General features: G+C 41.0%; 1 protein-coding gene across 2 annotated transcripts in view; it reads right to left on the reverse strand.

Annotated features, from left to right (window-relative positions):
* TNN (tenascin N) overlaps positions 1-27133 on the reverse strand; it is a 122268-nt gene that overhangs the window by 56450 nt on the left and 38685 nt on the right. For both annotated transcript variants that reach the window (XM_073593421.1, XM_073593420.1), the window contains exons 3-6: positions 16741-17394; positions 9263-9544; positions 8634-8897; positions 7511-7696 (exon numbers count right to left, since the gene is read on the reverse strand). In XM_073593421.1, coding sequence (XP_073449522.1) covers positions 7511-7696; positions 8634-8897; positions 9263-9544; positions 16741-17394 — 1386 coding nt within the window. The remainder of the gene's footprint in view (positions 1-7510; positions 7697-8633; positions 8898-9262; positions 9545-16740; positions 17395-27133) is intronic.

Here is a 27133-nt window from a genome sequence, read left to right on the forward strand (position 1 = left end):
ATGCACTAGCCTGCTTAGTGCCCGGGGGGGTCACACCATGTTTTACCGCACCAGGTGACGCCAACCCTAGTGAGGCCATTGATCATACACCTGACTTTAATCCTACAAAATTTCTGACTTTGTACACAGTGTGCTAGTGTAAGAACTGGTGCTGGTTTGAAGCCAAATATTGATTTGATTTAGATTTTTAATCTGTTCTCTCACTTTGCATTCTGTAAATCAGTGAAAATAAACAATTCTTACCTTAAAGCATTTCTCCACTTTCTTCACACCTGCCTAAAACCTTTGCACAGTACTAGCTGAGGACGCCTAAGCAGCTCAGTGGGCTAGCATCTAAAATCCCACACAGATGTTTTTTAACTCTTTGTGGGATGGAAGGTATTTGGCTCCAATTGCTTATGTAAATTTAGAGGTCATTAAAGGTTAAGTTCCCCTTTTCACAAAAAATGAAAAGGTGAACAAATCGCAAATATCCTGGGCACCCCTGTGGACCATAACATATACATACACAAATTACCATAAATACGTGACATATAGGATTACTTTTTTTGTATATGTGCAATCAGACATCAAATATGTTGAACAAGGTCCATACAAAAACGTTCCTTTTTTTTAAAAAATGTCTTTCACCAGTAAAAGAATGAAAAGGCATCAATAATATTGATATAAAACACCACTCTTCTGTTGATGTGAAGCATGCACTGTTGTCACCCTGGAGAATGTGATAATAGGGAAATTCCTCCACCAAACAAAACGATCTGCCCCTTACCAGATATTTAGATCTCTTGTTTAAGGAGATCGTATATGCAGGTGGCTGTGTCCCCCAGCCACTGGGTCTTTATCAAAATTAAGGCTCCTAGGGTCTCTACTCAGGGGGTCCGCTGGATGTTAAGCTTGCACTCAAATCCCTAAAATGTGGCCCCTCCCATCCTCCCGTGGTATGGTTTTGGGGTCTTTAACAAACTCTGAAAGTATGAGCTGTCCCACTGACTATGTTTTTCAACTCAACTGGTTTCCTTGGCTCTTTAAGCCTTTAGTCACAGCACCCTGCTACACAGCCCAATCCTGGCCTCTGAAAATAAGTTCTTCTGACATCCCAATAGGAGCTGACCTCCTCTTTCCTGGCTGGGGCTCCTCTGACCCCTGGATAAGACCTCCTGGCTGCTGGCTGGGGCACCTCTGACCCCTGGGTAAGACCTTCTGTCTCTTGGCTCCAGGCTGGGGCACCTCTGACCCAGGGTAAGACTTCCTGTCTCCAAAAGGTTTTAGGCAGGTGTGAAGAAAGTGGAGAAATGCTTTAAGGTAAGAATTGTTTATTTTCACTGATTTACAGAATGCAAAGTGAGAGAACAGATTAAAAATCTAAATCAAATCAATATTTGGCTTCAAACCAGCACCAGTTCTTACACTAGCACACTGTTGAGTTGAAAACATAGTCAGTGGGACAGCTCATACTTTCAGAGTTTGTTAAAGACCCCAAAACCATACCACGGGAGGATGGGAGGGGCCACATTTTAGGGATTTGAGTGCCAGCTTAACATCCAGCGGACCCCCTGAGTAGAGACCCTAGGAGCCTTAATTTTGATAAAGACCCAGTGGCTGGGGGACACAGCCACCTGCATATACGATCTCCTTAAACAAGAGATCTAAATATCTGGTAAGGGGCAGATCGTTTTGTTTGGTGGAGGAATTTCCCTATTATCACATTCTCCAGGGTGACAACAGTGCATGCTTCACATCAACAGAAGAGTGGTGTTTTATATCAATATTATTGATGCCTTTTCATTCTTTTACTGGTGAAAGACATTTTTAAAAAAAAAGGAACGTTTTTGTATGGACCTTGTTCAACATATTTGATGTCTGATTGCACATATACAAAAAAAGTAATCCTATATGTCACGTATTTATGGTAATTTGTGTATGTATATGTTATGGTCATTTAAATGGTTTTTGACCACACTCACTTATTCACAGCAGCGCAGCCTTTCTTTGTATAATATTTTGGAATGGAGGTTGTCTCACATTTAGGGTTGCAGCAGCACTAACACTTTTTTGAGTCTTTCACAGACACAGGTTTTTTGGTTTTTGTTTACTGAACACTGTAAGGGATAGCGCAGTATATATCTTTTGGTTTTGAACCCCTGTGGACCCCATTGTGCATAGAGGTCATGATGCCCCTTGCTGACCTCTACACTTTACACCGCATTACACAGCCCCATATTTAGCATCTATCGCAATGACAAGCGACCTTTGGTCAGCACAATGAGAAGAGCTTCTTTCTTTTGGGACACCATAGCAGCCTCAGATGCACTTCTCATTTGCACTTCTCATTAGTCAGCACGGTTACATGGCTGTCCTGACCAATGAGCACTTGCTATTGTGAGTATTATGAAGGATACTCAACCTGGGGCTGTGTGTTGCGGTGTACATTGTACTGACTGCTACACCAGCGGCATGGGGCATCACGGTCACTATGTGCAGTGGGGTCTGGAGGGATAGCCAGATATTTGGCATTAGTTCATCTTTTGATTCTTCATGAAAAGGTGGACTTACCCTTTAAGCACAATAAACTCAGGAATACCCAAAAAAGGAACCATAATTGACTTCAGACATCTTTTACAGCATTCCCTTTATAATGTTATTTCTATTGAAGACCGAGGATTGCCATGATTCCAGTTTGACATGTTTTCTTATGCAATCTCAAAAACAGGCTTATTGTTATTAACCTCATAAAGCAGGCTCAGCTTAAAAGTGTTTTACAGAGCTCTTTATTACTGCAGCTATTGTGAAAATGCATTTAGATTTCTAGATCACTTCATATAAACAACGATTTTAAGGTAATTTGTATTTCTCCCGGCCTATGTGAGAAGTAATTTTTTATTATAGCTGATAAATTGAGGTCAAAGAGAAGCAGAAAGCTGCTTCAGATTTGTATTGTGTTAGATATATTTATTTCAACATCTCAAGACGTGTTTCTGAGAGTGATTCCTCAATGAATAGCCTAATATATTGTGCAGAATTTTCTTTTTTGTAGAAGTTCCAGTAGCTGCGAATTTCTGCTTAGGGCAGGTTTCATAAAATATTACATTTCTTGGTCAGATGAGCTTTAAAGTAGAACTGAAGTCAAAACGTTTTTTCATTATTAATAGAGGAAGGTTATAATTAGGGTTGCACCGATACCACCGATACTTTTTTCAAGTACTCGCCAATATCGATTACCGATCCTTTTTTTAATGTCAAGTGACAGTTTTCAAAGCACAATACAGACCAACGATATCTTATTTATAATTATGAAGACTGAAAGGCACTGATTTGCAGCACTGATAGGTGGCACTGACTGATGGCCACTGATTTGCGGCACTGATGGCTGGCACTTATGGGCACTGATAGGTGGCACTTACTGATGGGCACTGATTTGCAGCACTGATAGGTGGCACTGACTGATGGGCACTGATATTCGGCACTAATAGTTGGCACTGACTGATGGTCACTGATTTGCGGCAATGATGGCTGGCACTAATGGCTGGCACTGATGGCCGGCACTTATGGGCACTGATATGTGGCACTTACTGATGGGCAATGGTAGTTCGAACTGATTGGTAGGCAGTGGCACTGAAATGCAGCACTGATAATTGCTCGCAGCCTGGCATGATAAAATTAAATTGATAAAGAGTAGAGTATACAAGAGCCCAACACTGCACTCGGCCTCAGTAAGCCTAGTCAGAATGCAGCTGCGGACATCTTGTTACCCCCAGCCCATATAGTTAGTGAACTATATGGGCTGGGGGTAACAAGATGTCCGCTGCCGCCTTGTGACTGCAGGCTTACTGAGGCCAAGTGCAGGGTGTACCAAGATGAGCGTCGCGGTGTACAGTCTCTGACAGAGACTTGGGCCGTCACTTCCGTTAACAATTCTGATGGCCCGTGTCACCGATTCTGATCGGCGGCACATGCGGCTGCAACCCACACCCCTGCACCATAAGCTTACCTTATGCTGCAAGGACTCGCTCCTACCGTGCCAGGACTCGCACTCCGCCTTCTCCGCCCATTCCGCCCACTGACTTCCGGGAGCCTCTGCATCAGGAGCATTTGCCCGAGTACAAGTACTTGGGCAAATACTCGGTATCGGCACCGATACTAGTTTTGGTATCGGTGCAACCCTAGAGGTGATGGTTGTCTGTTTGTTGTACTTTATGTTTTGTACTTGTGTACCAAAAACAATAAACAGAAGTTAAAAAAAAAAAAAAAATATCCACAGATGGATTCCTCTATGTGCATATGTAGAGGCCCCCAGCCAACCACCGTTTTTACAAGGAACCCTTAGCTTTTGCAAAATTTACAACTATAAAAATAATATTTCCGTAAGACATCTGTCTCTGTATGTAATGAAAGTTTTAGACAGTAATCACTACATTAATTCCTAACTCCTTTGTTACCTTGAGGGCCAGAAATGCACTGCTAACCTCTGAAAGATGTTCACTGCATCTTGTGAACATATGGAAACACTTAAACATAACTGCTACTGACAGATATTACCAGATTGGGTATCTGTTGGCCTGTGTCAGAAGTCATGGAAAAAGCACTAACTCAACACAGCGCATTAAAGCACTTTAAAGTCAGTTTTCACATAATAAGAGGCAATCTATGGGTAAAATGTTTGGCTAAAGCAGGATTTATGGCCATTGTAGTCTAGAAATGTTTTAATTATATGTTACAGAAGACTTTAAAATGAGAATCCAGGCCTTCTCTCCTAAAAATTCAATATCATGAGTGCTCCCTATATTTATTATATATTTAAATATATAAGCTATATTTTAAATGTAAAGGGTATTTATACATTTACAGTACCCAAGGCAGATTGCCCAAATACAGACCTCAGATCAGCAAGAATGGTTCATTCTTGGTGGGCCAACAGTATGGTTTAAGGCAAAAACTGGAGCATTTGGGGCAACCCACATGAAAACATGACTACATGCAGATCGATCATTTTCAAAGTCATAGTTTTAACCACTAAGCTATACTGCTTTGCATATTTTCAAATAAATAAAGTTTTTTTGAGGCAATAACTAAAGCATAGGACCTTGAAATATGTGTCCTAGCTTACTCTTCGTTTAAGCCAAATAATTAGTTCTTTTGCATCTGTATTTATTTTGTTCATTTACTAATCATGAAAACCTCTTTACTGAGATCGCAGAATAACTCACATCGTACTGTCCTTTAAAGCTTGCAGTCTAATGATCCTGCTACAGTTACATTAATGTGTGCAATACCCTTGATTAGTTAAAGTATGTCTCTATTTTGAAAATGAGTTCCAGAGATGGATATATCAGGTACCACATCTCTAAGTGTCACATGGAAACATTACTTTATACAGTATCATTAAAATTATTTTGTTTATTCACAAACATATATCTCTGTTAAAAACATTACAAGATAAAATCAATCCTTAAATTTGATTATCCCACTCATCCCAAAAAGCAGTCATATGGGATAAAACACCTTGTATTTCCCCACCTATCAGTGGATTTATATGTGAATACAATTATAAAGAAAAGTATATGTTATTAATGTAATATGCTTGTTATTTTGTTCATTGTTATCATCATTATGTATACTTCTATATTATAAGGTTATCCTAATGGTGTGATTTCTCCTATTGACAGCACCATGGTGCCTCCTGAAAAAGCTCTCTATTTTTACTGCTGAAAAAAATTTGAAGTTGTTGCTGGAACAGGATTGGAAGGGAAAATTTCCAGTGGGGACATTTGTTTCGGTGACAACTGTCTAAGTGAATTTACTTCAATGTAGAGAGATTTCCTCTTACATTTCTTTGTGTCTTAAACTCATTGATTCATGTGTCAGGAATGTAACTGTCACATTGGTTGTGCTCTCAACCAAACTCTCAAACCATCCAATGGCTGGTGTCATAATTGATCACATGTGCAACATCATGGCACTTGCAGATCAAACTGAGGCCAAGATGGCAGCTTCCTTGGATGAAAACAATAGAAGGGTTTACTTCCACTTTAAGGGTAGGAAGTCTTCCCAATGGCACACATATTTATTTTCCAGAATTAAAAAAAAGGTTTTGACTTCAGATATGTTGTTAGGATTTACTGTATCCTAACCATTTACTGTATCCTAATAACAGTGTTTCTTTAAAATACATGAATGAATGCCAACTCCATTGAATAAAAATCTGATCTAGAAGCACCATTGGAATCTTCAGCATCCAACACATCTGGGTGTTTTGGATGCTTGCTCCCCCCCAAAAAAACAAAAATGGTATGACTCTAATGTGTCCTGCTTTAAGCTCTGTAAACCTTGCAATTAGTGGAAACATATACCCTAAAGACAGTTGCTCTTAAAGACAACTAATGTGTTAAATATCTAGCATTATTCAGAAGTGGTTATCCAGATCACTGTAAAAGTGACCAGACTGAAGTGTGCATTTTGTAACAGAATATTTCAGATCAGCTCATAGCGCTTTGACAGTCTCAGTCTCTTCTGCTTTCGCTTCTCTGAAACTCAAATCTGTCCGTTTCCATTTTTTCCACATTCTTGCTCTTTCACTGTACAGAAGAATTACCTGCTTTGAACATCTTTCAAGCTGTGGTGGATTAAAGAGGTTTTCAAGCATACCTGTACATCTCTCCAGCCTCCTACTGTGCCTCTTGATAATTTAAAGATATGAGTCCCACATGGTGTAGAATACACTTTTTATTCTGTTCATTTACTATAGTTAAGCTCCCCATGGAGTTTACAATTGTCCTGCATGTTGGTGGACAGACAACACAAGCAAAGCATTTTTTCTTCTGCTTTAATCAGAGATTTTATCAGCAGAAGTACCTCACTAGTCAAAGGTATCTCTCCTACTTAAGTAATAGATTAATATTGCAGGTCCTATGCTTCAGAGCATAACGTATCAGTGTACCAAATGGAAGGCTTCAAAAGTACTCGTAGCAAAATTTTCTGATGTGTACTTATATCTTCTTTTATTAAAGCTGTTTGCCCAAATAGATTATTTTATAGGAATTATTTTCAATGCCTTCTCCATGCTACATATTGCTGCAGCAGTTTGGAGGGTTCACGGTTGTCTGGATTCCTTCCCCTGGAATCATATTTGATCCCAGTAGACTAGCAAGTGTAGAGCTAAGACGATGTGCCTGCTACAATTGGATGTGAGGCTCCCAGCCCCAGTAATGCAAGCTGTGCCTTTGACCAGCTCCTGTATTTGTCAGAGAGGTGAGTGAGCCAAAATGCAAATGTTGAACAGTTTAGAAACTTTGTCAGATTTGTATTTCTTTTACCATTGACAAAAAGCGAAGGAGAATCCACAATTCTACAGTTATCACCAGTAGGGGAATTTCCACTCCCCAACATCCCCAATGGGCATACAGATTAAAAAAGTGTTTCAAACCATTCTCAAATCTATTCAAAACTTTAAAAAAATGAGGTAAGCTTTGGATAATGATGGGTTCAAATCATTAGCTCTTTCTTGTTAACTTACCGCTAATGATATAGCTGGTCTTGGGATCATTGCTCTGAGCTACCTGCACCTCTGTCTTGTCTCCACCAGGTTGGGCGGCATAGGCTAATTTAAAGTAGTCTGCTCTAACATCGGGATTTTCCCACTCCACCTCCAAAGAGTCCTCTGTCTCTTCTGTCACCCACAGGGTTCCTAGTTGTACATCACCTGCAAAAGATAACAGAAGGTCAAACATCCCAAATGAGTGCATGCCTTTCATAACAGGACATTTGTGTGGTCATATCTTTGCATTAGCTGCAGGTGTACTATGAGGAACCAGAGGCATTATTTAGTCCATGGCGGAACTCTGCGGTTGTCTTTGCAGTGTCATTCTTTAACCACTTCAATACCTATTCTGGCACTTCTCTCCTTCATGTAAAAATCATCATTTTTTTGCTAGAAAATTACTCGGAACCCCCAAACATTATATATGTTTATTTTAGCAGACACCCTAGGGAATAAAATGGCGTTCATTGCAATTTTTTATCTCACGCGGTATTTGCGCAATAATTTTTCAAACGCCTTTTTTTTAAAAAATAACATACAATTTTTTAATAAAGATTGGTCACCAGTCATCTCTATCGTCCTCATCCGGCCGATTCTTTCTCTGGGCCCCCGATGGCACAGGAGAGCCCGGAGAAGCACCAGATGGCAGTGGGAGGGGGAGACGTCCCCTCCCATCGCCTATAAGAACGATCAGCAGTGGAAAGTGGCGGAACTGCACAGAATCGTGCACAGAATCGCCGGCTGCAAAGAATGATATCTGAATGATACATCTAGCTGTAGACATCATTCAGATATCCCCCCTAAAAGTCAAGGACGTCATTTTACTATGACTGGGTATTGAAGTGGTTAAATTATATGTCAGAAGTATACCTTCATTAGTATTTATCACCAATTAATACAGATAACCAAACTGTTTCACAGATCAGGTAAATTTCCATTGGGCTTGGAAATATACAATAATTCAAGACCACTTGAATTCATATATTCTACACTGATTGGGCAAATCTGCATGCACATATACAGGTGAAAGAGGGCCCAAACTATGTCTACAGAAGGGCTGTCTAACCTCAGCCCTCTGTAATGTCTGACCCATTTTTACCTGTTCTGCCTTGAAGCTCAGCAGGCTCGCTGGTCACACTGTTTTTCACCTGATACATAAGTATCTTGTACAACGTGCTGGGGTTCAGACCTCCGATCTGGTAATAGTCCTGGTTTGCAGCAACTTTAATTTGCCTTTTCTGACTTTCATCGTCGAACGGATAGTAAGTAATGTAGTAGAAATCCACTTCCACCATCAGATCCCACGCAATGTTCAGAGCGTCCTCTGTAGTGCTGATGAGACGCAAATTCTGCACAGCCAAAACTGAACAAAGAAAAGTAAGCATTAGCTAATGTAACTAATGTTCTGTCTCTTTTTACGTTCATTTTGTATATTTTTTGCCTTTCATGCATTGTTCACCTTTCATAGAGAGCTTTGGAAAAGTTCATGCTTGAGCTTAGCAGAATTAAGATGAATGTATTTCAACAAAATTGTAGGGGTGCAGATAGGCAGATGTTTCAGGTGAGACTTTTGCCAGTCTTTGAATAGCCCACTGTAATCTCTTTAATTAATTGATGGATGCATTAAATGTCGGAAATGAAAATTTGGCTATTGGTCCTCAAATACATTTTTCAATATGTTTTAATGTGTAACAGTTTCTAATTCCTTTTCTATAAACCATTTCTCACCTTCTGAACAAGATTCTCCAAAAAATCCCTCCTCGCAGAAGCACTGGCCACCATCACAGCGCCCGTTTTCACCACAATTGACGAGGCAGTCCTCCTCTTGGCAGGTCAGTCCTACCCAACCCGGATTGCACACGCAGACACCATTAACACATCTGCCATTTTCCCCACATGGCGGGATGCAGATCTTCTGAGAACAGTCTGGTCCTTCCCAGCCGGCATCACAGACACATGTACCGCTAGCCAAGTCATATTTGCCTTTCCCACTGCAAAGACTAGCAATTTCTAAAATAAGAAAAGTAATAAAAAACTAGTTATGACCAGTATAATGGTTGGGGATTGATCATTAATTCTAATCTATATTCAAGAGCATACATGCATGTACATAGGTAAAATAAGTACTACTTATCCATACAGCAGCTGATGTTCATAAAAATATACAAGAAGTAAACTAAGCATGTAGAATAGAGCAATAAGGGTTCATTCACACAATACCGATGCCTTCGCGTCATGTTTTTAATGCTTGTTTTGTTAGTTCTTGGAGCAGCTTCATTCATTCATTTGAATGGGCCTCCCTCCACTCCAAAAACTCGCCAAAGAAGGTCATGTACCAAATTTTGGCACATTTAACATACCTTTTGTCACGATTTTTGATGTTTTGTCGAGTGACAATTGCAGCAAAGTTGCATCACGTTTGGGATGGCATTAAGAATGCCATCTCTCTTAGCCCCCCCCCACAACTCCTACATCTTTTTTAGGAACTGGGAGGAAAAGTTCTCAACATGGCAACAAGGTGCCTTGCTTATAATGTACCTTCCCAATGTGGAGAAGCTGAAATGGTTCATAAAGAGGAAGTGGGGGGGCATACACTTGCTGCCCTCCTTTTCCTGGCCACCCTGGAATCTGGTCTGAATTTTAAGCAAAATCTCAAAAGGGACTGGTTTGAATTCTTGGGGAACCAGCCCAGGGATCCAGCACTGTCATCACCTGGGTAAAGCACTATGTTGCTGGATGTCGGGATGTGCGGCTGGTCTCTTCAACCTCTCCCACTCTAAGGGATTCCATTTGCCTCAGTATATTCTTCTGACCGTCTCACTGCTGTGGAGTGCGGGGGGGACTTCTTCCTCCTGAGGACATCATTACTCAGCTCACATTTATAGATCTCTCCGATGCCCCATTTGCCTTAAGACAGCTATCTGTGCTACTCTAACTGCAAGTTTTTAATGTATTTAACGAAGCATTGCAAAATTACCTCACCATCTAACGCTATATGAACCTCTCTTATTTTCTGCACCCCTGAAGAAGGACTAGACCATATACCGAAACGCATTGGGTGTGAGGAGGTTTTTTCATGCGTATATTCTGTATGGTGATAGAAACGTATTGTTCAGACAAATCAATGTTTCGTTATAATTTTTTAATGTTGTTTATCCATAAATAAAATTTGTTTACTATTACATTATTTTGTATACTTTTATACACTTTTTATATACGATATAATTGAGTGCCTTAAAAGTCCACCCTTCTTGTCTCTGTCATCACCCGGGTAGGTTCTTTGCCAGTCTTTGGGTTCCCTAATGCTGCAATCTTGATTGTGGGAAGATGGTTGTGATTTCCTGCTGTTTCACAGCCAGCTCTCTGCTGCATATGTATGAGGTGTGCTGTGCTCTCAGACTGGTCCCACAGCCTCCTGGGACCTGTGATGTCCCAGGAGGTTGTGGGCAGGGAGATGGGAGGACAATAAGCGACATTTTCACTTTTAAGTGAAGTTCCGCTTTAAAGTGTTAGCTCACCTTTACAGAAAAAAGTGTAAAAGTGAACTAACACCTCCCCACCCCCTGGTTTCTGACATACTTACCTTCAGGAATGCTGAGTTGTCAGTGCTTATGTCTGCCATCAAAATTCACTGATCAGTGCTGTGGCCCATTGACTGCATGCGGTGATCTAGCAAAAATTTAGCAGCAGGACAATTCATGAAAAGCCAATCGATAGATCAACTCATGAACGGGAATGACCATACATGGATAGAAATTTAGATAGTTCCTGTTGAACCAGCCAAACTTTGATCCATCTATAACCAGCTAAAGGACGTGTGTATTGAAGGTTATGAGGAAGCACTGAATTATGTGTGAAACGCGTCAACCATCTCTCTCACCACATGTGTGTTTTTTTGGTTGTTTTTATGGATAGCATTTGATATTAAAAAATATATATTCAGAAGATCCTAGGTGTGCAGCCGTCCGGATTTCTTTGTGGTATGATACAGTTGTGAGCTGGGTCAACACCCTTATATGCTGGATAAGTGCAATCCAGTAATTCAGGTTTACCTGGAGCAACGGGAGGTTATTTGTGTATTGTTAGTATTGCCCTTTAAGTGGTATGAAAAGACCCCCTGCTTATGATGCAGTAAAGATATTCCCAAACACCCACTGCAGCCCCTTGTCCCTTCTACAGAAAACCTCATGTACAAAAGGTCAGTACAAAGAAGTTCTTTCCTGCCACTAATCAGATTCAAACTTGCCGCTGCAGTGCATTGAAAAGATTAAGGTAATCTGAGCCAATCAATTTTCTGATTGAAGCTCATGCTAGCATTGCTGGATCACTGATTGTTTCCCTTTTGGCCTGCAATCGTTCTTTACTAATTCAACTTTATGCTCTAAAAAACATTATGATGAAAACACCTAATATAAAAAAGAAGTCTTGTTGTTGCTAAATGTGGACAAAAGTAACAACTAAAAAACAAATTCCACAGAGATTCTTACAAATACACCAACACAAAACCAGAAAAGATTAATTATACTAATGTATGCCTCATTTAAAACAGGAACATCAAAACCAAACCTTATGTTTTTGTTCACAGTAACAAGAAAAAAATATCAGATGCTCAGGCAGAAACGTTTAATCAGAAGTTATAAAGCGGCACAGTCTGCTGGGATTTGCTGTATGACACTGCAGACATCTGGAGATGTTAAAATCAGGACCGGTTTCACTTATGGGAGGCTCTACGCTTTAAATAGACGTTTTTTATTTTATTCCAACTTTTTTTTTCTCATAAGAATATTTCTAGTGTATATTTTTGAGGAATTTGCATTGCCTTGTTTTACATATTTATGGGGTAGCAATGATAGTCCAGTAGCGATGAAGAAGGAGCACCTGAAAGAATGCAAGTTTGATGGTAGATTAAGAGGCATTTACTGAGAATAGCGACAAGTACATCAAGCCAATGCATTTTGGGAAAAAAGACTCTCCCTTCTTCAGGGATGTTGCTGCATGCAAATCTCCTGCCTCTGGAACCTCAGTTTTCACTCTGTCAGTTTTTCCTCCAAAACCTGGCAAATAATTAATCGGCATGGGAATCATTCCTATTTAATAGCGTACAGCAACAGCACTGAAGAAGGAAGAATCTTTTCTCCCGAAACGCACCTTGATGTACTTGACGCTATTTTCAATAAACGCCTCTTAACCTTCCATCAAACCTGCATTCTTTTGGACATCGAGCGCTTCTTCTTTCCTATTATTTCAAGTTAATGGTAAGTACTGGAAAGCCCGTACCAGAAAGGCAGCAGACCAAATCCTAAGAGGGTTTACTGCCAGTATCCACTATTGGGCACAACCTATTGGAGGGACTACCCACACACACAATCACCCACCTACGACCAGTGACTGATCCAGTCAGTCCAGCGCGGTCTTCAGTACAATCAAGATACAGTCCAGTAGAGAGATAGAGCTCTGGTCTATTTTACTGTAGTAGGATCCCACTCACTATTGTAAAACACCTTATCTTAGATTATGTTCACTAGGGCACTGGATGGAGAAGAGTGACCAGCAGGAGTGTTGAACCCATTTATAAACTCCCTCACTGGGAAAGCAATTCTTTCTTGCTGCAGTGCCCCGATGCTCCTTAAATGTGGCCCAAAGGCTGTCCCAGATATATTTGCTCCTGCATGTCCATTACACGCCAGCTAGACTAGTGAGAATGGGTGTGCGTGATGATCCTTCCTGTACAAGATGCATGAGGGACCACAATGACCTGATCCTTATGATATGGAGGTGCCCAAAATTGCATATCTATTGGAAGGAGGTGTTGGGAACTATTAACCAAGTATTTCAGGTCCATCTTACTGGACAACCTAAACTGTGCTTATTGAGAATTATAGATGATGTCCCTGAGGAGGAAGCCTCTAGACTAGTGATAGCTAGGGCTCTTTTCCAGATTAGGAAATTAATTTTGAGGCACTGGCAATCAACGGGAACCCCATCACAGTGAAGGACTCACTGAATCAAATGGGCGATAGTATGAGGCTGGAAAAAAACATTGCCGCTTCTCATTTATTGTTCTTTCAATAAAGTTCTATTTGATTTTAAAAAATGCATTGTATAGGCAACATCTAGCCATTTATTTATAGCCAAATAAGGTGGTTGTAGTAAACCACAAAAAAAAAAAAAAAAAAAAGGAATAAAATCTTCTCCCTGCAAGTTTTCATTGCATATTCATTGCATACTAGCACATTATAAATGACTTACCTGATAACAAAGCCCTTGTCATGGCTCCCCCTGGGGCTTCCATCTTTACCCGGTCTTCCTTTGCAGGCTATTGGCTGATCCGCAACAACACGGCTGCAGCATGGCTTTCTCTATGGACGGTACGCAGTCCATTGAGAGCCCATTGAGCATGCGCAGATGACATTACCGGCACAGCTAAAGTAAATATCATCTAAACAGTGCATGTTTAGGAGGTATTTACTATACCTACAGGTAAACTTTATATTAGGCTTTTATAAAAAAAATTAAAAAGCCTTCACTATCATTTTAACAACTTGACCTCCTGAAGATTTTACCCCAATCATGACAAAAACATTTTTTGCTATTCGCCACTGAGTTACTTTTACTGGCAATTGCACAGTCATGCAAAACTGACGCAAATTTAATTTTTATCATTTTTTTCGCACAAATAGAGCTTTCTTTTGGTGGTATTTGATTACCACTGGGTTTTTCTTTAATTATTTGCGATTTAAATAAAAAAAGACCAAAAACTTTAAAAAAAAAAAACATTATTTTCTACTTTGTTTTTTTAAAACATTTAGGCCAAAATGTATTCTGCTAGATGTCTTTGATAGGAAAAAAATCAGAATAGGTGCTTTGCAACAGAAACAGCCAGATCGCTGTTCCCAGTACACAGAGTTCTGAAATCAGCTGCCAAACTAATCCAAACAATGGACATGCAGAGCACGCATGAGTGTGGGGTGGAGCCAGGAGCGCCAGTGGGGGACCCGAGAAGAGGAGGATCGGGGATGCTCTGTGCAAAACCATTGTATAACATGTTTGTTATTTTAATTTAAAAAAAAAGTGGAGCACTTAGAATTTTATATTTATTTATTTATTTATTTATTTATTTATTTATTTTATAGTTCAAGCTAAATACCTGAATTTGAGCCTACAGTGCCTTGAAAAATATTCATACCCCTTGAAGTTTTCCACATTTTTCATGTTACAACCAAAAATGTAAATTTTATTGGGATTTTTTGTGATAGACCAACAGAAAGTGAGACATCATTGTAAAGTGGAAGCACAATTATAAATGATTTTTTTTAACAAATAAATATGTGAAAAGTGTGGCGTGCATTTGTATTCAGCCCTAACTAAAATCCAGTGGAACCAATTGCCTTCAGAAGGTCACCTAAATACTCAGAGGTTTGTTAGAAAACCTTAGTGAACGAATAGCATCATGAAGTCCAAAGAACTGACCAGAAAGTTCAGGAATAAAGTTGTGGAGAAGTTTAAAGCAGGGTTAGGTTATAAAAATAAATATCCCAAGCTTCAAACTCACAGAGCACTGTTCAATCCATCATCTGAGAATTGAAAGAGTATGGCACAGCTGCAAACCTACCAAGACATGGTTATCCACCTAAACTGATAGGCTGGGCAAGAAGAGCATTATTCAGAGAAGCGGCCAAGAGGCCCATGGTAACTCTGGAGGAGATGCAGAGATCCACAGCTCAGGTGGGAAAATCTGTCCACAGGACAACTATTAGTCGTGTACTCCACAGATCTGGCCTTTATGGAAGAGTGGCAAGAAGAAAGCCATTATTGGAAAAAAAGCCATAAGAAGTCCCATTTGCAGTTTGCAAGAAGCCATGTGGGGGACACAGCAAACTTGTGGAAGAAGGTGCTCTGGTCAGATGAGACCGAAATTTAGCTTTTTGGCCTAAAAGTAAAATGCTATGTGTGGTGGAAAACTAACACTGCACATCACCCTGAACACACCATCCCCACCATGAAACATGGTGCTGGCAGCATCACGTTGTGGAGATGCTTTTCTTCAGCAGAGACAGGGAAGCAGGTCAGAGTTGATGGGAAGATGGATGGAGCCAAATACAGGGCAATCTTAGAAGAAAACCTGTTAGAGTCTGCAAAAGACTTGAGACTGGGGTGGAGGTTCACCTTTCAGCAAGACAATAACCCTGAACATACTGCCAAAGCTACAATGGAATGGTTAAGATCAAAGCATATCCATGTGTTAGAATGGCTCAGTCAAAGTCCAGACCTAAATCCAATTGAGAATCTGTGGCAAGAAAATTGCTGTTCACAGATGCTCTCCATCCAATCTGACAGAGCTTTTGCAAAGACATACCCACAAATATTTGCAGCTGTAATTGCAGAGAAAGGTGGTTCTACAAAGTATTTACTCAGAGGGGGCTGAATACAAATGCACGCCACACTTTTCACAGATGTATTTGTAAAAAAAATTGAAAACCATTTATATTTTTATTTTCCTTCTACTTCACAATTATGTGCCACTTTGTTTCGGTCTATTACATAAAATACCAATAAAATATATTTACGTCTTTTGGTTGTAACATGACAAAATGTGGAAAATTTCAAGGGGTATGAATACTTTTTCAAGGCACTGTATATTACCCTCTTGTATGACCCTACACAGCAGGGGTATGCTGATAGAAGGAGAGTGACAGAGATATGAGCTTATAAGTCTGCTGCTTCTCTTTTCCCTGTAACAGGTTGGAAATAGGGAAAAGATCTACAATTGTTACTTAAAGCGGAAGTAAACTCATCCATAAAAGAGTTCCATTTCCGGCACGTGCCGGAAACGTAACACTCCCATTGGTTGTGCTCTCAACCAAACTGTCAAACCATCCAATGGCTGGTGTCATAACTGATCACATGTGCAGCATCATGGCAGTTGTAGATTAAACAGAGGCAAAGATGGCAGCTTCCTTGGCTGAAAACGATAGGAGGGTTTACTTGCACTTAGGAGGGTTTAACTGCAGAAGAGGTCTCCTGTTCTGCCACACAGGGCTAAGCTATGTGGCAAAACTGTGTAAATCTTAAATATAGATGGACAGAAATACAAATTATTTGGCAAGCAAAACAGCTCCCTTGTACTTAATTTGTGTGGTTAGCTGTTTGCTTGGAGCTGTTATGAATGCAGTTTATGATTCTATAAATAGTAAAAAGTTTCTTACCGATAGAACAGTCATCTCCAATAAAGCCTTCATCACAGACGCAGACGCCATTAACGCAGCGGCCCTTTGGTCGACAGTCAACGGCACATTTTCTTTCTTTGCAGTCTACTCCGGTGTATCCCTCTGCACACTGACACACTCCATCAACGCATTTACCATGGGGGCTGCAGTCAACAGCGCATTTTCTTTCTTTGCAGTCCACTCCGGTGTATCCCTCTGCACACTGACACACTCCATCAACGCATTTACCATGGGGGCTGCAGTCAACGGCACATTTTCTTTCTTTGCAGTCTACTCCAGTGTATCCCTGTGCACACTGGCACACTCCATCAACGCATTTACCATGGGGGCTGCAGTCAACGAGACACTTCTTCTTTCTGCAGGCAGGGCCTCCGTATGGCTCAATGCAAACACAGACACCGTTCACACAGGTTCCAAACTTGCCACAGTCATAGGCACACTTTTTAATGCTACAGTCATCACCAGTAAAGCCCTCCGCACACTGGCAGACACCGTCAATACACACGCCATTTTCTCCACAGTTGCCTGGGCAGCTTCTTGTGGAACAGTCAGGGCCTTCCCAGCCTTCATCACACTGGCAGATTCCCAATGCAGGTACAAACTTTCCATTCCCATTACATTTGTCTGAAAGACCTGAAACAAGAGATCAAAGGTAAATTATGGCTATTTTGACTGTATTGTATTTAATGGGGGGAGATTTACTAAAATTTGAGCACTCAGAATCTGGTGCAGCTGTGAATGGTAGCCGATCAGCTTCTAACTTCAGCGTGTTCATTTAAGCTTTGACAATGAAACCTAGAAGCTGACTGGTTTCTATGCAGAGCTGCACCGGATTTTGCATGCTCCAGTTTTAGTAAATCCCCCCTATAGGATTTTAATAATAAAAAAAATAAATAAATAAACATTTATTTTTAAAAATTACTCTTTAAGCTGTACGATAAAAAAAGGTACCCTAGCTTAAAGGGATGCTTCACTGTGAATTTTTGCTAAAGAAGGTGCAGTGCAGTAGAATTAACCTTAAAGCTGAACTCCAGGAACTCAGCCACTTTGACAGCTATACTGCGGCAGGGCAGTATGATGCTGTACCGAATTGCCATACCGGTACTGCGCTCCATGCAATAGCTATAGCAGGCGCGCACGCGTGCCGCGTCGCCAGAGCCGAAGCATGTGGCCGGCGGCCACAATATCCGGCGGCCATCCACGATTGCTCCACAGAGAGCCAGAACGGAGATCTGTCAGTGTAAACAAAAAAACAGATCCCCGTTCTGACAGGGGAGTAGAGAGATATTGTCTGTTCCTAGTGATCAGGAACAGCGATCTCTCTCTACTCCCAGTCATTACACTGCCCCCACAGGGAAACACCTCCCTAGGGAACACTTAACCCCTTGATCGCCCCCCTAGTGTTGACCCCTTCCCTGCCAGTGTCATTTATACATGATCGCTGGCTATTTTTAGCTCTGATCACTGTAATAACGTCACTGGTCCCAAAAGTGTCAAAAGTGTCCGATCTGTCCGCCGCAATGTCGCAGTCCCACTAAAAGTCACTGATCACCATCATTACTAATAAAAAAAAATTAATGATAAAAATGCCATAAATCTATCCCCTATTTTGTAGATGCTATAACTTTTGCGCAAACCAATCAATATACGTTTATTGCGATTTGTACCAAAAATATGTAGAAGAATACATATTGGCCTAAACTGATGAAGAAATTTGTTTTTTTTTTATTAATTTTTTTTGGATATTTATTATAGCAAAAAGTAAAAAATATTGTTTTTTTTTCAAAATTGTGGGTCTTTTTGTTTATAGCGCAAAAAATAAAAAGCGCAGAGGTGATCAAATACCACCAAAAGAAAGCTCTATCTGTGGGGAAAAAAATGACATATATTTTGTTTGTGTACAACGTCGCACGACCGCGCAATTGTCAGTTAAAGTGACGCAGTGCCGTATCGCCAAAAATGGCCTGGTCATTAAGGGGGTAAAACCTCCTGGGGCTGAAGTGGTTAATATGCAGTTATATTATGTGTATCTAGGAAAGAATCCAGGCCATACTTAAAGCAATCTACTGAGCTTGCCAGAATCAGCTCTTGAGGGAGTCTACTCCATATTTTCACAGCTCTTACTGTGAGGGAGCCTTTCTGTATTTGGAGATTAAATCTCTTTTCCATTAGATATAAAGTGTGTCCCCTTAAAGTGAATACCTCAACACCAAGTTCACTATATGGACCACTTATGAATATACATGTTGATCATATCCCCACTTAATCTCCTCTTCTCAAGAGAGAATAAATTCAGTTCCTCTAATCTTTCCTCATAGCTGAGCTCCTCCATGCCTCTTATCAGTTTGGTTGCCCTTCTCTGCACTTTCTCCAATTCTCCGATATCCTTTTTGAGAACCGGTGCCCAAAACTGAACTGCATATTCTAGATGAGGTCTCACTAATGATTTGTACAGGAGCAAAATGATATCTCTCTCTCTGGAGTCCAAACCTCTCTTAAAGGGTAAGTCCCCCTAACAGTAAAATCTCTACATCTACAGACATCCACAATCTAAGACTAACCTAGTGTTATGTATTAGGGCTCATTTACACTTGCTTCAGCTTCAATAAGGTTTCGGACAGGCTTTGTTAAAGCTCTCTGAACACTAGTCAAAGCTCCTGTCACTAAATAAAATGGTTAGCTTACAGTCCTGTATACACTTGCCTTTGTTCAAAAATTATACCCCATGTAGCTTCAGTGGTGCTTCAAAGCGTCTTCAAAGCCTCCATAGAAGACTATGACAAAGCTCTATTGAAGCCCCACCAAAGCCTCATCGAAGCCCCACAAAGCCTCACCAAAGCCCCACTGAAGCTCTACCGAAGCCTCATTGATGCTTCAAGCCAGTAAAGAAGTCCTGTAAATGTCTGTCCATGTCTATGGCTCAAGTTCATTTTAAATACACAAAACCTATCTAGCCCTGTAAAGAAGAAACCGATATACATACCTTTTCTGAAGCTGGTCCGGTCCCACACTGAGCTGTCAGCAGTGGCATTGCTGTAGAGGCGGGTGCAGAGGAGGCAGCCGACATTGGAAGCCTCATAGTAACTCTATGGGTGATGTCACATCCCATTTATTTCACAACTGTGAAATAAATGGGACCGGAGTGGCTTCAAAAAAGTATGTATAGCATTTTCTTCTTTACATGGTTAGATAGGTTAGTCTTAGATCGTGGATGCCTGTAGATGTAGTGATTTTAGTGTTACGGTGGACTTCCCCTTTAATACAAAAAAGGACTTTGCAGCTTGGCATTGCATGGTATTATGAAGCCTATGATCTACCAGAACATCCAGATCCTTCTCCGCCATTGATTCCCCCAGTTGAACTCCCCCTAGTATGTATGATGCATGCATATTCTTAGCCCCCAAGTACATAACTTTACATTTATTAACATTAAACCTCATTTGCCACATAGCTGCCCAATTAAACAGTGCATTGAGGTTGGCTTGTAAGTTGGAGACATCCTGTGAGGACGTTATTCCACTGCAAAGCTTGGTGTCATCTGCAAAGACTGAAATGGTACATTTAATCCCAGACCCTATATCATTTATAAAGATATTTAAAGTAAGGGTCCCAGTACTGAACCTTGGGGTACACCACTGATAACCTTGGACCATTCAGAGTAAAAGTCATTAACAACTGCTCTCTGAATTCGGTCTTTTAGCCCGTTTTCTATCCATTTACAAACTGATTTTTCTAAGCCTGTAGGCTTTACCTTACACATTAGCTGTGTGTGGGAATTTGTGTGAAACATAGGTAGCCACCTCATCCCTTTAAACCCGAACACATATGAATTACACAGGTTCTGAGGCTAATTTAATGCAGGTAAGGCACCAAGTGAGATTAATTACCATCTTAATCACCCACAGAACCTAATTAATATGTGTTCAGGTTTAAAGGGATGAGGTGGCAACTCTAGTCAAATGCTTTGGCAAACTCTAAATTGGAATTAACTCATAGAATGTCTGCACATTTTACAAAGAAAAAGGTACAGCTGGTCAGTGAAATTAAGTAGTAAGCATTTGTATTAAGTATTTCCAATTACCTTTTATATCTGTCAGAGTCCAGCCCGTGGATGAAGGTGCAACTACCTTTGTGGCCCATCCCCAGACTTGAGTTTTACCTGCCTGGTCTATAGGGTACATTGAATCCTGTGAGTGGTGGTTCCATTGCCTGCATTACTGAGATTCATGCAAAGCATCTCAGAAGGGACTGTATTCCAATTCTCGAGTGTCATATTAGGCACTGGATTGACCACAAGATTGAGCCATTGATCATAAACTGTTCCATTCCTCTGTTTGTATTAGATAACTAAAATTCAAAACTGACTAGCTGCTAAGAGCAAGGCTTCAGCTTACCTACTAGCTTGTACTAGCTTGTAACCCCATTGTGCTAGTTCTTTTCTGTTATTCCTTATGGGCAGTGGGACAATTAAACCACATGCTGACTATAAACATACAAAAATACAATGAGCCAAAATTTTGATGGAGCCCCCCTGGAAGCCCCCTACTGTCATTGATCGTAATATGAAATATGTCTAAATCAAGGACAGGCACCAGGGTAGCTGTCAGCATAGTACCTTACTAGGGAACAGTGTTAGGCTATGTTCACAATGATCCCACACGGAAGTCGACTTCAATGAACGGTATCCGATTACAATTCTTTTGGCTCTGGAATGGATGAAACCTCAATACAAATTTATAAAAAGAAAACGGCGTGGGGTCCCCCTCTCCAGTCCAAACCAGCCCCTTTGGGTCAGGTATGAACCTTGAGGGGGAATCCCATGCCAAATTTATAAAAAAAAAAAAAAAAACAGCGTGAGGTCCCCCATGTTGAGGGCATGTGGCCTGGTATGGTTCAGGAGGGGGTGAGGGCTCGCTCAGCCCCCCACCTTCCTGACCTGCCAGGCTGCATGCTCAGGTAAGGGTCTTGTTTGGATTCTGGGGGGGACCCCACGCTGTTTTTTTTTAGATTGGTGTGGGGTTTCCCCTCAAAATCCATACCAGACTGAAGGGTCTGGTATGGTCTTGGGGGGGACCCCACGCTGTTTAAAAAAAATAATTTTAGTGTGGGGTTTCCCCTCAAGATCCATACCAGACTCGAAGGGCCTAGTGTAAATTTGGGGGAGACCCCACATCATTTGCTTGGGGGATTTTACATTGCTAACATTGTATACACTTGATCTCAGAGCACAAGTCGCATGCGACTTCTATTCAAATCAATGGGCTGAAAGTCAGACCAAAGTAGTGCAAGAACCTTTTTCAAAGTCGGACCGACACAAGTCAAACCAGTTAGGATGGCTCTTATAGGGAACCATTGATTTATACATGTCATGTGACTTGTGCTCTCGAAAGTCGGAGCGCATGTCGAATCAGTGAGAACCGGCCCTTAAAGTGGTTGTAAACCTCTCTGTGTCACTTTTACCTATGGGTAAACCTAGAATAAGGCTTACCTATAGGTACTGTAAATATCTCCTAAACGCGATGTCATCGGTGCATGCGCTGTGAAGAAACGTCCCTCTGTGCTGTGTCTTCACTAGCAAGAGCCATGACTGACGGCTCCCGCGTGCACGTGCAGGAGTGACGTCATGTGACTCCGGCCAGTCACAGAGTCAAAAAAATTATTTTTTTAAACAGCGTGCGGTCCCGGAAGGAAGGGGGGCGAAGATGGATGCGGCCACAAGGAGGGACAGCATAGGCTTCTTTTTTAGGTAAGTGCCACATAATGGGCTAGTATGCGATGCATACTAGCCCATTATGCTTTTACTTTGCAGGGGAAAAAAGAGGAAGTAAAACCCATCAGGGTTTACTTCCTCTTTAAAGCAGGGGTCCACCTATCTATCGTTTTTTTTTTTTTGGAGTTCATTCACAAACTTTTCTTCTCATGATTATCTACTCACATGTTCTGTGTAATAAGTCCATCTGTGTCCGATTTCATTGTAAAGAATAACTTATAAAATTCACTGAAGGCGGTTTCCATCTACATTGTGGGCATTTGAAGCCCACAAGCATGTATTTCCTGGATGCGGTGAATGCTGTGCTCCCAGCATTCACTGAGATGTTGTGATGACGCTGTTGCACAATACATGCTGGGAAGCCTGAGACTAGCTCCCAGGGGACTGTGGGAGGTCTGGGAGAGGCCAGAAACACGCCTACTCCCATGGGAGGAAAACCAGGAAGTGCTAAGAAGATTAGAAAAAAAAGGTAATTACGGCGTTTTAAATTTTTTTACACAGCATGTCAGCATCTAGGCAAGGAAGAGAATGCATAGAGATAATGTTCAAAATTTGGGTGGAACCCCGCTTTAAGGACAGACGTTATCAGGAGGAGAGGGCCATCGGTGCAGGGAATTAACTTTTAACATAATTTTTCAGCCAAAACATTCTTTTTCTCAGGGTCATAGTGTGAATTCTAAACCTACCCCTTCCACCACCCCAGCAAGCAAGTGCTGAAAGAGGTGGTGTAGCAATCAGTAAAAGGGGTAAAAAAGTCTTACGGCAACAAAAACATTAATTATTATCACACTATTTTATATTATGACCTGTAGACACAGTTTCAGGGCTGGCCAGGATGAGCAAAACCCCTGAGAGCAATGTATCGATAAGACAGCTAAATAAATTATCCTCGCTGCACAGACTGCAAAGGGGTATCTACAACTAGTGACAACCATTCTAAAGTCTCCTGCTGTACGTCTGATGTCAGCTCTTCTAAATTTGAAATGTCACAGGGGGTTGCAGGGTCATTGTCAACAGCAACCTCTGCAATCCTTGTTAATAAAGTGATAGGTATGTGTTATTTTTACGTACATGCACACAGATTTTCCCTGTTTAAATTGCATCAACATCCCCCCTAATGGGGCCCCTTTCACACCCAGGCCCCATAGCAGCTGCGTGGGCTGCAATAAGTGTTGTTACGTTACGCCACTGCAAACAGTTTCATCTACAAAGTGACATTTGTGCCGCCTTTCATAGAGATGCATCATTATGTAATTCAGAGTACATTTTCAAGTTCCCTGCAGGCTATTTTAAATGGTCGTTTTATTGTGCTATACCTTCAGCCCAGAAAGAAAAAAAAAAAATGAACAAAAAATACTTTGAAAATTGCTACCTATGTGTGCTTCATTTTTCAATTCAGCATCTAAAAATATAAGAATGTTACGTTTGCCTATTGTGACTACAGTTTCTCTGAAAAATTCAAATCCTTTGGCAGGTTAACTAAAGTAATTGTGAGATAAGCATGAAAAGGATGAGGAACAAGTATAGATAATTACAAAGTAATGCCAACACCTGTAATTTAAGTACTTCCAAGATTATTTCCAAGCAACTACTGCGGGGGTGGGGAGGGGGGATGTATGAGGTCAGTTAAACTCTATTAAATAAAATATATGAAATTCCATCTGTTCCTTTTCTAATTTGTAACAGGAAAAAAAAAAAAAAACATATCTTTAATTACATCTTGTACAATACCAGTTTAGTCTGTAAATTCAGCAACTCAAATGGAGTTTTGTTTCGTATCAGTAATGGCGCTAGACATGATTTTGCTATACAAGTTTATTTGTGGAATTTTTATTGTTACAGATAAAAGAACAATTTTATAGCTAATAATGTATTATCTTTCAGTTCGAAGAGGGATTTAATGTGAGTGTCTGAAAGATTTATTTAGCCATACAAATAAGTTTGCTCCGCTTTCCTCAAGGCTGTTTTTTTTTTTTTTCTGGTCCAAAATGCCATCTTATGGTAGGTTGTAATATTGCAACTGAATAGTGTGGAGTGGACCATGTTCAGGATAATACATTCTGATAATCACTGCACGCAGAATTTGATGTTCATTAGGCAGAGAAGCCAAGTGACCCAAGGTTAGCAGTGAGATAATTATCAAGCTCTGGCTTTTCTGTAGCATTCCTTTAACCAACGCTGCACCAGCAAAATAACATATTGAACACCGGATTAAAGCATTATTTTTATATTAAGCTTCTGGGCATCTGGAGTACTATTTAACCGCTTCAGCCCCGGAAGATTTTACCCCCTTCCTGACCAGAGCACTTTTTGCGATTCAGAACTGCGTCGCTTTAACTGACAATTGCACGTTCGTGCGACATTGCACCCAAACAAAATTGACGTCCTTTTTTTCCCACAAATAGAGCTTTCTTTTAGTGGTATTTGATAACCTTTGCGATTTTTTATTTTTTGCGCTATAAACAAAAAAAGAAAAAGCAATATTTTTTACTTTTTGCTATAATAAATATCCCCCAAAAATATATATAAAAAAATATATTTTTTCCTCAGTTTAGGCCGATATGTATTCTTCTACATATTTTTGGTAAAAAAAAAATCAAAATAAGCGTATATTGATTGGTTTGCGCAAAAGTTATAGCGTCTACAAAATAGGGGATAGTTTTATGGCATTTTTTTAATTATTTTTTTTCTATTATTTGTGGCGGAGATCTGTGATTTTTATCGTGACTGCGACAATATGGCGGACACATCGGACACTTTTGACACTATTTTGGGATCATTGTCATTTATACAGGGATTAGTGCTATAAAAATGCACTGATTACTGTGTAAATGACACTGGCAGGGAAGGGGTTAACCACTTCAATACAGGTCACTTATACACCTTCCTGCCCAGACCAATTTTCAGCTTTCAGTTGTTGCTGTTGCAGTTTGAATGACAATTGCGCGGTCATGCTGCACTGTACCCAAACTACATTTTTATCATTGTGTTCCCACAAATAGAGCTTTCTTTTGGTGGTATTTGATCACTTCTGCGGTTTTTATTTTTTGCAAAACAAATAAAAAAAGACCGAAAATTTTGAAAAAAAATAAAAGTTTTGCTTTTGTTTCTGTTAAAAAATTTTGTAAACAAGTAAGTTTTCTCTTTCACTGATGGGCACTGATAAGGCGGCACTGACGGGCACTGATAAGGTGGCACCAATGAGCGGGCACTGACGGGCACTGATGATGGCCACTGATATGCGGCACTGATGGGCACTGGTAGGCGGCACTGATGGGTGGCAATGATAGGCAGCACTGATGGGCACTCATGGGTGGCACTGGGTGGCACTGGTGGGCACTGATGGGCACTGATAGGCCACACAGATGGGCACTGAAAGGCTGCAAAGATGGGTTCTTATGGGTGGCACTGATGGGCACTGATGGGCACTGATAGTGAGCAGCCGTGATTGGACATGGCTGATCACGTGGTAAAGAGTCTCCATCAGAGACTCTTTACCTAGATCGGTGTTGTGGGGTGTCAGACTGACACCCCAGCAACAACGATCGCCGCGATGCGCGCCCCCGGGGGAGCGCAGCGGCTCAATATCCTGAGGACGTCATATGACGCCCAGTCAGGATATTTAAACCACTTTGCCGCCGTCATTCTGCTATATGATGGTCGGCAAGTGGTTAAACACTAGGGGGCGATGAAGGGGTTAAGTGTGTCCTAGGGAGTGATTCTAACTGTGGGGGGGATGAGCTACCACTGACATGACAGAGATTACTGCTACCAATGACAGGGTGCAGTGATCTCTGTCATGTCACAAGGCAGAACAGGAAAATGCCTTGTTCATATAGGCACTTCCCCGTTCTGCGGCTCCGTGACACGATCGCTGGGAGACCGGCAGACATCGAGTCCGCGGGTCCCATGGGCACGGTCACCCGCTAACTCAGCAAATTAAAGGGGATGTACAGGTACGCCCATTTGCCTCTCCGCTGCCATTGTGCCGACGTATATCGGCGTGCAGCGGTCGGCAAGTGGTTAAAAAGCAGCAGTAGCATCTGTGAAGCATCAGTGAAGGACCTGGACTGGCTACTCTTTTGACCACACTTTTGGAAAAGGGAGGAAAATTTAAGAAAAGCAGTAAAAATCAGGGCCAAATTTATTTGTCATGTGCTCTAGGTCCACAGTTTTGGGCCACTTCACCTTTTATACAGTTGATTGGCTAGCCCAGCCTTTTTAAACCAGGGTGCCTTGAGTTTTTTTCAGGGGTGCCTTGGCAAAATGCATAAAAATTGCCTAAAAATTGTATCCAAGCCGGCATGTGGATGAAGGCTGCCTTTTACTTACACTATGTCACAGGTTTTCATTGTGCACCATTACAACCTTCTAGCTTCCAGCCTCTTAACAACCAATGGTGTCATCAGTTGATAAGGGGGATGTCAGTTGCCTGCATAGCATCTTTGTTTGACTCTCCCCTGCCCCTCTCTATCAGTGGTGGGGGGTCACACTAGCTGAGTGATGGAGAAACAGTAAAAGTTTGCAAAAATGTATTTGCTTTGGAAGAACAAGGCCCATTTCACACGAGGTTTCTGATCAGGTCCGTCTGAAAAACTGACA

Source organism: Aquarana catesbeiana, linkage group LG07, assembly GCF_042186555.1.
Source record: "Aquarana catesbeiana isolate 2022-GZ linkage group LG07, ASM4218655v1, whole genome shotgun sequence".
Classification (NCBI taxonomy): Eukaryota; Metazoa; Chordata; class Amphibia; order Anura; family Ranidae; genus Aquarana; species Aquarana catesbeiana.